Source organism: Phoxinus phoxinus (assembly GCF_949152265.1).
Source record: "Phoxinus phoxinus genome assembly, chromosome: 18".
Classification (NCBI taxonomy): Eukaryota; Metazoa; Chordata; class Actinopteri; order Cypriniformes; family Leuciscidae; genus Phoxinus; species Phoxinus phoxinus.
Genome location: NC_136893.1, coordinates 11,689,384 through 11,701,923, shown reverse-complemented (window position 1 = coordinate 11,701,923; position 12,540 = coordinate 11,689,384). Strand labels below are relative to the sequence as shown.

The following is a 12,540-nucleotide window of genomic DNA, read 5'->3' as shown; positions in this document are numbered from 1 at the left end:
AATTTAGAAACTATACATCTGCTAGGGATTTTTAAAATCAGGAATCTAAAATGTTACTGCCAACATTTTTATCATAGTTTTAGTTTTATAACTGTGTATTTACATAGTGTAGCCTACAGTAGGCTACTATAGTGCTACAGTGGGTAAAACCAAGGTAACTTTTCTTAAGGGCTGTTATATCATGTCTGAAGCAAACAGCAGTAGTTATTATGTGGAATATTTTAAGCAAAATACTGTATATTCTTTCCAAAATGTAGACCAATCCATAAATGAAACTGAGCAAATATCCAGAACCAATTGAGTGACGCCACACTAGAGTCTGTTGACCAGCAGATGGAGACATCGGATAAATGTTGAAGGATGGAGCTAAAACATCTTCGCCAGGTTGAGATGATTAGGGCCCGAGCACCGATGGTGAGAGGACCCTATTGGAATTGCTTCGTTTATTATTTGTAGTTATAATGGTTGCATCTATCCATCCATCCATCATTTTACTTTGAGTGTTTTCTCCTGTTTGAATGAGCAAAACTACTATAATTATTATTATACATTTTGTGTTTGTTACTGTTTGAGTAAGCAAACTATTACTAATACTACTTTTAATAAATAATAATAATAATGATTATATTATTATTTACTTTTTTTACTGTTTGATATTTTTAATATTTTGGAGAAAGTCGCCAAATATTCAAGATTAGTGGGAACAAAAATAAAACTCTTTCAAAATCTGTCATTGAAAAGCCATATTAATAAACCACTTGTTGGAATATTTGGGGCGATGTCCTTCAATGATTATGGTTGCTACAGCCTTGCCTCACTCCAAATGTAACATCATTGTGTTCACATGCGTGTGTATTTGCTCTTGTTAATGCTTGCCAGTTGCCACTAATTTCACCTGTTTCAGGACCTGCCCAAACTGAAACAACTCTCATTATGGCCGTCTGCTTTGACTGAATACACACCCCCACTCAACAGCTCCCTAAATAATAATCCGTATGCCATCCAGCTCCTGATTTCTCCAGTCCTGCCTCTCAGCCTTGCTGGACGAGGAGTGGGCTGGCCTGGCTTCAGCGGTCACAGCTCCCATCACAGATTGATGAATTGATTGCAGCATTGCTGCCAGTGAGTCTGTGCCCTGGGCGAGGGCGCCCCGGTTACGGGAGGGAATCCCAGCTATGGCACCCGCCATGGTGCCGCTATTATGAGCGGCCTGCAGGGGACCATTGGGGCTGGCAACCCAGGGAGCAGCCCTGACCCACATACTGCTGTCACGCCCCTGGAGACACACACTGTGAGGGCAGGCGGGGAGGTGTGTGGGATTTGCCACAGAATAAGGGGGTGAGGTACTGGGCATCTTGCTAAACAAACAGACTTCCCTTCTTATTATTTCTAGGCTTTTCTGAGCCATAAGTGTTCACACAGAGCAGATGAAGCTCTGTCAATATACGCTCTATGAATTTTCCACAAACCCAAAACCACACAAAGATAAGATTTATCACATTCGTGGTGTCAGATAAAGTTATCAGAATGCAGAAACAAATTTTATAATTGTATACTAAACCACTGAATGACTAAAGAGACAGTCAAGAAAAAAAACAGATCCTAGAATGGAAGCAATTATAGTAGATGAACTCCATCAGCCATGTGGGTTCATTTTGGTTATAAAGACTTGGAGTGGTTTTGCTGTATTATTTAATAAGTTTTTTCTCATAGGCTATACTCAAACACCTGTCATAACTCTTAAACACTTCTGAATTTTAATTAAGTGATCAGTGTTGTTGTTAACTAAAACATAAGTAAAAAAAAAAAAAAAAAGGAAGTAAAACCCATAAAAAGCAAAAACTAATACAAATGACAAAAGCACATATAAAATGACTTAACTTAAACAAATTAAAATGATCACTAAAAATATGAAAATAAAAACTAATTTAAAACATTAATGAATACTAGAATACTATTTAGACAATACTAAAATAATATTGAATGGGATTGCGGGCTGTGTTGAGATTATGAAAAATTCACAAATTGCAAATTGATGTATGTAGATATATATATATATATAATTATTCCACCATATTTTAAAATGAATAATTTTGGAGAGTAATAACTGGAAAACACTTTTGTCCTATTTTCACAAGGAATGTGTACATTTTCAAAACTCTAAGTACAAAAATCCAAACTAATCACACTCGTAACACAGCTAGTCATTCTTTCAAAAATAAATGTACATTACCTAACTTATGTAACTGAATCCATGTTGTTTGTAATGTATCTAGTGTGTTAACAAAAGGTGTATGACACTGAACAGAGTTTGCTGCCAATACAGTAAATGTTCTCACTGTATCATTTGACTGAATCTGTAGTTGACCTACAGTAATGTGGCAGTCTTTATGGTAATCTGTTTACAGTATCACATTCACATGTAATGTAAAATACTGTATTTGATGCCATTTGTCTCCCTTTTTCTTATCTCTGATCAATCTAATGCTGTAGTTCAATTGCAAATCTCTCTCTCTCTTTCTCTCTCTCTCTCATGCGCGTGCACACTCACATGCACGCACACACACACATTGTGTTTTCATGTTTTATGGGGACTTTCCAGACAAATGTATAAAACTGAACGAGAAGAGATGCAAACCAAAAGTTTGATAGTAAAAGCTTTATGAAAGGCAGTTACTGTGAATACAAAAAAAAAAAAAAAAAATATATATATATATATATATATATATATATATATATATTGTGTAATGAAAAAGATACTTTGTGATTTTGTGTATTGTACACAATTGAAATTATGCTGAAATCTTTTGGGGGAAAAACTGCACTTTTGATGATCTTTTGTGATATTAGTACCAAGCGATTTGGACCGATTGCTTGTGAATATTGTGCTAAAGCAATAAAAAAACTGTTTGTTTTTATGTATTATTTATATTAGATTTAATTTCAGCTTTATTGAAATGAATGAAAATGATTTTTAATAGTTTTAGTTAAAAATAGTAACACTGGTTGAGGAGCTTATCCATAGTATATGGATAAATGTGTGAATAACTGAAAATGATTTTGTGTGCAGATGCAGTTGATTTAGAATTTGATTTGAATGCTTGCAGAATGAACCGTATCTCAATGCAAGGAACATCAAAAAAAAAAAAAAAATAGACACTGGACACATTTGACAAGAAATAATAGATATTCACATTAAATTATCTAAATGCATACTTTATTAAGCGTGCACACTTAGTCATTTATGAGCGTACACACACAACCATTATTTGAGTCTATTAGTACCCGTGACTATACTGTATAGTCACTTTGACAGTCTTTTCAGCATTTGTGTGAAGTTACCAAATGCTTTTACATCAGCTACACCAGTCACATGGCTAGAGATTTACCCTTGTTCACCTCAGATTTGCCCATGCAACACTAGCAAATAGCCACTAACATAAATACAACAAAAGTGATGACGCATTCAATGAGCATGTCTACACGTACACGGCACGACACAGACGAACATGTAATAGCAGCGGATATAGTCGGTGAAACACGTGCATTTAGCTACACAACAGAACAGAAAGAAACAGCTACACAAAAGAAATAGTTCTTGTACATGGAACACTGCTATTAAATGCGCATGCCGAAAGAAGAGATCCACAGTCAGCTCCTGTATATTTACAAACCAAAGCTTGCTCAGCAACCTGTGCAGAGACACTGGTTATTGTGTAAATACATACAATAAGAGCATCATCACCCCTGTGTAACACTGACAGTCATGAAGTCTGTAATAGTCTAAGAAGTCTAATAGTAAATCACAATGCATAAATCTATAGCAAAAATCACAACATGTTTCTCAACGGTTTTCAGAGTATTATTTCACTCGATTTTATTTAAATATTTCAGGAAACTGAATCAACAGGTTTCTCATCTATCAGTGCAGTTAATATAGTTTAAATGACCTGCATTTAAGCGATACCTCCATAGAAGTATATAAGTAAAAGCTTTTCATTCCCTCCCTGTCTCTTATACATGTATAGTGTACAGACACAAGAAACTGAGATGTTTAAATCACATAAGAATAGTAAAACATCTTCACTTGTAAAAATGAATATGAATCATGGGTGCTAGTGCTACCCCAATCATCTCACGGATCTGTTAGGTGGGGCGTAGCGAGGGGTTACACTGTCTGAGATGACCCGACTCCCGTTGGTCATAACTTGTAAACAGAATGAAAGAATCTTTGAAACCACTGGTGCTCCCTGATGAGCTGCCACTCCGGTCACTTGGATCCAGCCTGCCTCATTTCTTGTTCTTGAGCTGGTTGGCCAGCCAGTCCAGACCCTCATATAGGCCGTCTCCGCTGGTGGCACAAGTGGCCTGGATGTACCAGTTACGATGGCGCAGGGAGTGGAGACCCAGCTTATCTGTGATTTCTGCAGCATTCATTGCATTGGGCAGATCCTGTAGAGTGAGAAAGAAACATATACAACTACATGTCTTACTATGTATACAGCCTAGATAGTTTAGTTGTGATTTAGTTGCGACATGTGGACTATAAGGAACAATATGGTGGATATTAAAGAGAAGAAATGGAGAAAGCGTTTTTTTCTTCCGCATTGTGAGAAGCGTAAAGTTCTGGACTATCAGAAAAATAACAAATGTGAGACTTGGTTCTATCCACCGGTCGTTGATTGGATTTCGGCCATTGCACTCAAAAATGACTGTGAGCTCGCAGTTGGTTGTAAGAAAATGGGCGGGGTTTAAGCGGACTAAATGTTTGGAGAAGTCCGGCATATGTCACCACAGAGAAGTCATTTTCATCTGAAGATCTAGTTATGACATTTTGATGAAACATTACAAGAAAATGAAAAATTACAAATATAAATGGATGGATGAATCATTCACAATAAAAATCAATAACATGCTTTTACAAAATAGAAAAGGTTAATTTCATACCGACTTCTATACTATATTACATTCTATACTGGTTTGTCTAAATAATGTATTCATTTAGATGCACTGCTTTTAAAATTCTGGCCAACATAGTTGATCATTATTTTCATATTATGGTGGAAATAAAAAATTCTATATTATTTTGTCTAAATAAATTATACATTTAAAATTATAAAACAAAAATATACATCTTACATATAAAATACAAATTAAATTAAACACTAATTTCAGTTTTCAACACACTGATTTTAGCCATCACAACATTAATGTGCAGTCTGAAAATGGATATTATTTTTTTAGTTTTGCTAAAGATTCCATTTAACTGTTATTTAAAAAAAGTAGTGTTTTTAAATATTAGCATTATGTGAGCATTAGGTGATTAGGATTAAGCCAGACTAAACTGCATGTTAACTGAAAGCAACTTGCAATGACATATCCTAAAAATATGTCAGTGCCATTATTTTGTCTTAAGATGCACACCAGTAATGTTTTTTTCTAAGGCACATTTATAAAAGCAACTTAAATGTGACCGTGGATCACAAAACCAGTCACTCAAATCGCACGGGTATATTTGTGGCAATAGCCAACAACACATTGTATGGGTCAAAATTATAGATTTTTCTTTAATGCCAAAAATCATTAGGATATTAAGTAAAGATCATGTTCCATGAAGATATTTTGTAAATTTTCTACCGTAAATATATAAAACATTTATTTTTGTAAGTAAATGCAGCATAATCGCGAACAAAAAGACTTTTAAATACCCAAGAACTGATAAAATAAACACACACTTCTGTGTGTTTACTACGTGGTACTGAACTTTTTGCACATGTCCGGAATTGCACTTGAGAGAACTGTCTATTTATTTTAATTCATAGAGTGGCATGTTTACATTCTACACTTTAGTAAGCACAACAACACCTTTGGCACTACCATGAACTGTTCGGCGCTGCTTTGTCTTTATTGTGCCTACTGTCCTGTCTTTTAGTAAATTATTATATTACACGTTTTTATGTGCAATTTTTATCTAGTCTATGTAACTCATTGTGATTTGTGATTGTTTTTATGTAGCACTAAGGTCCTGGAGAAACGTCATCTCGTTTTGTAGTATACTGTAATCGTATATGAATGAACGACAATAAAAACCACTTGAACTTGAACACTTGAACATAATTGGAGAGCTTTAAAGGCGATTTTCTCAATGTTTAGATTTTCTGGCGTCTTCTGATTCCAGATTATCAAATAGTTGTATCTCGACCAAATATTGTCCTAAACCATACATAAATGGAAAGCTATTTATTCAGCTTTCATGTGATGTATAAATCTCAATTCCAAAAAATTGACCCATGTGACTGGTTTTGTGGTCCAGGGTCACAAATGTCCTAATTTAACTAAGGCATAAACCTATCTTAATATAAGCCCTGTCTGTGAAACAATATAGGAAATGAGCATGCATATATATTTATTTTGTACTGATATATTGTGCATACCGTAAAGGAATCTTCATAATAGCTCTCAAATAATGTAATATCAGTATTACTACCTCAGACAGTGACTATTTCTCTTAGTTATATAACAAGTAAGCATATAGGAAAAAAGCTTTAAGTTCCTCAGCATCCATATCAAAGAGGATTTCCCATATTCCTCAACTCATTTTCCTGGATGTGTCTATAATTCCTGCACACACAACGAAAAGCCTCCATTTCTCTAAAGATCTTTTACAGAATCAGTGTTGGGGAGCATCATGTCCTACAGCATCACACTATGAGACGCCAGCTGCACATCATCAGATCAAAGAGACCTTCAAAACTGCTCAACACATCAGCGGCAGACCTCAACAACCACTACCGGCAATGAGCTCTGCAAATCATCAGAGAGCTCATCCAGCCCAAAAATAGTCTGTTTTCACCTCTGCCATCTGGAAGATGGAGGCAAACACACGCAGGCACGCCGAGGAACTAGACTGAGGAACATTTTCTATCTTACAAATGTTGATCACTGCTCAGAATCACATGATGTTTTCTACAATAATATAATAATCTAACTACCAGTCCAATAATGAACTACACCACACATACTGTAACAGCAGGGACATCAAATAATTCAATGTGTTTCCACTGTCAACAACATAGGTTATAGAAACTGGTGCACATACTAGGGCTGCTTTGAAAGTTATATTGGTAGATGGCAAACACATGCTAACATCAATATATTGTCTCTGATTTGAAGAACACAGCAGAAGCATAAGGAAGCTCTTGCCTGCTTGTTGGCAAAGATGAGGAGTACAGCGTCTCTCAGTTCATCCTCAGCCAGCATCCTCATCAGCTCTTCTCTGGCTTCATTCACTCGCTCACGGTCATTGCTATCCACCACGAAGATCAGACCTTCAACATACATGGGAAATTATGTGAAATGTGGTTATGGAGAGGTAGTAATTAGGCAGGGGACAATGAAGACACTTGTGGACCCTAATATGAGATATTTATAGTAATATAAATGCAAAAATGTATTCAGACAAGTAATTTCCTTTCTCTATTGATGTATGTAACATTTTGACAAATCAAATGAATACTTTTATCCAGCAGGGATCCATTAAATTCAACTCTCTCATGATCGCGTGTAGAACCGTTGCCAGAAGCCAGTGAGTTTAAAGTCTTAAATATGGATATCTTTCTGATAATTTACTTGTGATTTAGTTGAGATATGTGGACTGTAAGGAACAATACTCAACTGTCACTGAACAACAAATTGCACAACCTGAAGAAACCTGGGGATGCACTGCTATTGAGATTTGATACAGCCAATTATTACTTTCACGTTATGGTGGATATTTAAGTAGAGATGAAATGGAGGTAGCGACTGTTTATAATGTTACAAATTATTTCTATTTCTAATAAATGCTGTTCTTTAGAAAGTTCTATTCATCAAAGAATCCTACAGAAATGTTAAGCAGTATATTAACTGTTTTCAACATTGATAATAATAAGAAATGTTTCTTGTGCAAATCAGAGTATCAGAATGATATCTGATGGATCATTTTACTGTATATCAAACTCTAACTAATCGTAGACTTTTTAAGCTTTAGTTTATGTCACATCCATGATACATGATTTGCAAGGTATATTGGCTGTTTATTTAAAATCATTTGTGTGTTTAGAGTGTGTGAGTGTGTGTGTTTAGTGTGTGTGAGTGTGTGTAGGAGTCCTCTTCTCACCTTGTGTGTTCTGGAAGTAGTGACGCCACAGAGGTCGGATTTTGTCCTGGCCACCAACATCCCACACTGTAAAACTGATATTTTTGTACTCGACAGTCTCTACGTTAAAACCTAGAAACAAAGCAGCACATTGGGATACAAATTACAAGCTGGCAAGATTCGTAAAACATGACTTCCTTCTTTACGAGTAGAGTAGACATTGTCTTTAAAGGACAAGTTCGGTATTTTACACTTAAAGCCCTGTTTACAGACCGTATCTGATGAAATAGAACGGTTAAGATTAAAATTTGGACACATGCTCCTGTCCCGAGAATTTTAGGTTTATTTAGCTTTTGTGGACCTATTTTGCCAAACGCGTCACACCCAGATTCTTCCGTTGAGAGCTTGAATAATAGACACCAGTTGGTGGCGATAATGCACCTTTGCCAATTGCAAGCAAACCGCTGGCATTTCATTGAATACACAGAAGAAGCAGAAGAAGAAGCGGCGGAGGAATATCGTACCTCACACAGCACATTCAATACAAGTCAATGGAGGTGGACAAACACTACGATAAAACCTGTTGGAAAGCATCTTTTTCAGCGATTTTTTTGGGGATCATATCAGTGAACACCCCTGACCACTCGGTGAGTTTCACGTCTTTGTAAACGAAAGTTTAATGTGTTTTAGGAAGGAATCTGCCAGTGCACATAGACAACCATTGTGGGGGTGGGGGAGGAAAGCTAAATAAACCTAAAATTCTCGGGACAGGAGCATGTGTCCAAAGTTTAATCTTAACCGTTCTATTTCATCAGATACGATCTGTAAACAGGGCTTTAAGTGTAAAATACCGAACTTGTCCTTTAACTTCACATAGACTTTGTCTCTGTGTAAGAGGAAAATAAAACAATAATAATTAAGCGATTCAACATTTTAAGTCTGAAAATGTGCTTCACCAATAGTAGGAATGGTAGTCACTATTTCTCCCAGCTTCAGTTTGTACAGGATTGTGGTCTTCCCAGCTGCATCCAGACCAACCATCAAAATCCGCATCTCCTTTTTCCCAATGAGGCTCTTCAAAAGGTTGCCAAAAATGTTCCCCATCGTAGCTGGATAGCCTTTACTTATATAAAAAGACAAAATCTTGGGTCAGTTTTCTTAAATGACAACTGTCTTACCTCCAGTTAAAGGCAGAGGCGCTTTCAAAAAGAGCACTTACTGGGAGGGAGGGATTGGTAGGTGGGGTAGTAACATTAGTACACATTGTTGACCCTTACAAATATCACAATGTTCCTCTTATAGACTTTTCTAGAAAACCCTCTGCAATATATTATCTTTAACTGGCAGGACAAAATCATAAAATAACATATTTCTTTCACAGAGAGCACCACATATCAGGAGAGACATGATTTAGAGTTAATCCTTTAGCATAGCAATACAAATGAAAATATGGCATGATGTGAAGGCCAAGTATGGCAACCCATGCTCGGAATTTGCACACTTTACTAATAAAGCTTACTTTGTATTTGGAAAAATATAGCTGTTACTAGAGCCTGCAACAAAATGTAATCCATAAAAAAACAGAACCAGTGCACATGAACATATCAGTGATGTCATGTTAATGTAAGATCATCTTGAACTAGCCTGCAAATTCATCTCAGATGACTCATACAAGACTATATCCCTAGTCCAGTCCGGCATCATCGGTTTTTAAAATATCCAGTATGAAACACCTATATTAGAACAACTAACATAGTATTACTTTATTTCAGGTGCTGCTTGACAGATTGAGATGCACCATGGGCCAATTCATTCATGTTTTTGTAAGGAAGAGAGGTTTCTCATCCTCCATAAAATGGACATCCAATGCCAGAAAATTTTACATTTTTTAAAATCACAATTTAAATCAAACAGAACTACTGAAGCCCAGATCAGTTCACATTCAGGTTTCAGAATCAGATATGGCTTTAACACAATGGACACAAATGGAAACAATTAAATCAGAAAAACCTTGATATGAGAATTGATTTCTAATGTCAGCCTACACATGTGGGCTGCTGATGAATAGGCTACGCAAAAGATGCTCAAATTCCATTGTATCATTTACAAAACAGAAATGCCTTCTTATGGTAGCCTACACCGGCGCATGTCACATCAGGCGGTGATACTGTTTAAACCTCTTTTATTTTTATCACGACGTAGAAATACTATAGCAGCAAAAGCCGGCCTGCGTATTGACAAATCATAAATTACTCAAGTATTTAATGTAAATTAAATGTAACATATACCCTTTCGCCAGCAATGTCTACCGTAATTTTAGCCTATTTTTCACGTTTTCCAGCATCCCTACTCACCTCGGAGACCAACACCGGATAATTTCACGCAAGTCACTCCAGTCTCGCGATATTGCGGAATGAGCAATAGTGTGTCAGATGATATCTCGCGATAGCATTGAGGCGTATCCTGGTATGTGCATTCAAAATGTCAATGAAGGAAATTCATGCAAGCGGTGTTCTATATGAACGAGGATGTAAGATCTCTACAAATGAACAGAGGAAAATTATAAAGTATTTAGCCTACCTATAAGTATAGAAAATGATTAGCCTATAGGCTATATAAAATTAGTTTTGTTGATCCATGCTTGTGACAAAATATAAGCACATTTCATTAAAATGCGACATGTGTTTTCTTAAACTGAAAAATTACATTTTAAAGAAGATCATGTACCTACAGGATGAATGCAGATTTGAATATTATGATTTTTGTTTTACAAATATTTCATAAATATATCCTACTGGTGAGGATACAGTTGTGAAACTTTATAAATAAAAAGAGGTGTAAGTAATTTTTGTTAAATCAGGAAATATTGTTCATGGAAGATGCTTTAAAAAACAAAAAGTTTAATAATATATATCTCAATTCTCAAGCGTTGAGTTGGTTTAAGGACAGGTGGTTTTAGTAAATTGATGTAATGTCATAAGTTGGATACGAAAAAACTATAATAAATCAAATTAAATTGTTTATCCAGTTTATCAAGTTAAGTTGGCATGGTAAAGTTGTTTTGTCTCATGTCTCAAAAAAAATCTGTGAACTATTTTGATAATGTTTCCTCCATAAATGTGTAATATGTGATAATTTACAACTGAAGGATCTGTTGCTGCAAATGTTTGGAAGCACATTTCCATATTGTGATTAATTATTCAGCTATGACTGAACCTAATGAATAAGTAACCTACTAGATGCTGCCAAATTACAGAACTTGGCAGTAACTGATTTCCTCAGGCTGCCAACTCAGTAGTTACTTACTTAGAGGTTGCATGCCAGATTATCAGTAGTGAAGCAAAATATCACTCTTTATAGAGTAAAGATCATATAATAGAAATACACATCTTCATGGCATGCAAAAAACTTAATGGGTCTAATTATTACAGGACTTGTCACTGCATTGTGCTTACATCAAGAAATTTGTTTAAAATGCCTGCACATATATATATATATATATATATATATATATATAACAGTAATTGTGCACACAGTGCCTGCCCAGACCTAGTCCAGATGAAAAGGAAACTTGGTCCACCGTGTGTCAGTGGGTTTATGATCGATGTGTTTATCAATTCAGTGGTTAGGAAAAGAGAGAGGGAGTGGAGCAGATGCTTGCAGCTGCACACCAGATTATAGGGTGGAGTGCTGTATGGGGGGGAGTGCTGTGTTTGTGTGCACTGGGAGTTTTGGGGGTTATGGGGTGGGCAGAAGAGGCTACAGTGGGTAGGGGTGGGAGCAGGAAAGCTGGGGGGTTGAGGGGGGAGTTATAATTTAAAGGAGCCTCTCCTCAGAAGTGTTTGCCAAAGTGCACCCCAGCAAACACAATCATAAGTCGGGTTGGTTAGGCTTGCAGAACTAATGAGGGCTTGCACATTTAGGCAACGGCTTTGATGTTCTGGGTAACTGGCTCCTTGTTTTTTCTTTCCCTTTCTCTTTTTCTCTCTATCCCACATCAAAAATGGAAGGGGTAGCTGGACAAGGAGCCCAGAAGCAGATGTTTCCAGCTGTTTTTCCCTTTTCCTTCTCTTTTGATGTACCCAAGTATATATTCACATATGTCCATTTCCGCTTCAACCAATATCACATTTCATTTCAATTGCACAATCTATCTATCTATCTATCTATCTATCTATCTATCTATCTATCTATCTATCTATCTATCTATCTATCTATCTATCTATCTGTCTGTCTGTCTGTGAATATGTATGGTAACTAACTGAAATATTTCATATGACCCAACATTAGTTCAATGCCCTTTTGTCTTAACTGTGGCAGTCTGGTTGTCATTATTCTTGATGCTGTCAGTATGTTGCTTTGTATGTGTGATTGGCTGCACTGCATTATAGGGGGAGGTGTTG

At 36.2% G+C, this 12,540-nt stretch overlaps 1 protein-coding gene across 4 annotated transcripts; it reads right to left on the bottom strand.

Moving 5' to 3' along the window:
• Window positions 1-3,174: 3,174 nt before the first annotated feature.
• arf3a (ADP-ribosylation factor 3a) lies at window positions 3,175-10,626 on the bottom strand. 4 transcript variants are annotated; one of them, XM_079588366.1, is made up of 5 exons: window positions 10,492-10,626; window positions 9,094-9,260; window positions 8,159-8,269; window positions 7,204-7,328; window positions 3,175-4,452 (listed from the first exon to the last, which is right to left on the bottom strand). In XM_079588366.1, the coding sequence occupies exons 2-5, from the start codon at window positions 9,239-9,241 to the stop codon at window positions 4,291-4,293; spliced, it is 546 nt and encodes a 181-aa protein (XP_079444492.1). In that variant the 5' UTR covers window positions 9,242-9,260; window positions 10,492-10,626; the 3' UTR covers window positions 3,175-4,290. The 4 variants fall into 4 exon arrangements, with proteins under 4 accessions (XP_079444492.1, XP_079444493.1, XP_079444491.1 ...); XM_079588367.1 differs by having other exon boundaries at window positions 3,203-4,452; window positions 9,094-9,255; window positions 10,492-10,531; XM_079588365.1 differs by lacking the exon at window positions 10,492-10,626 and adding an exon at window positions 9,357-9,581 and having other exon boundaries at window positions 3,203-4,452.
• Between the last annotated feature and the right edge of the window lie 1,914 nt (window positions 10,627-12,540).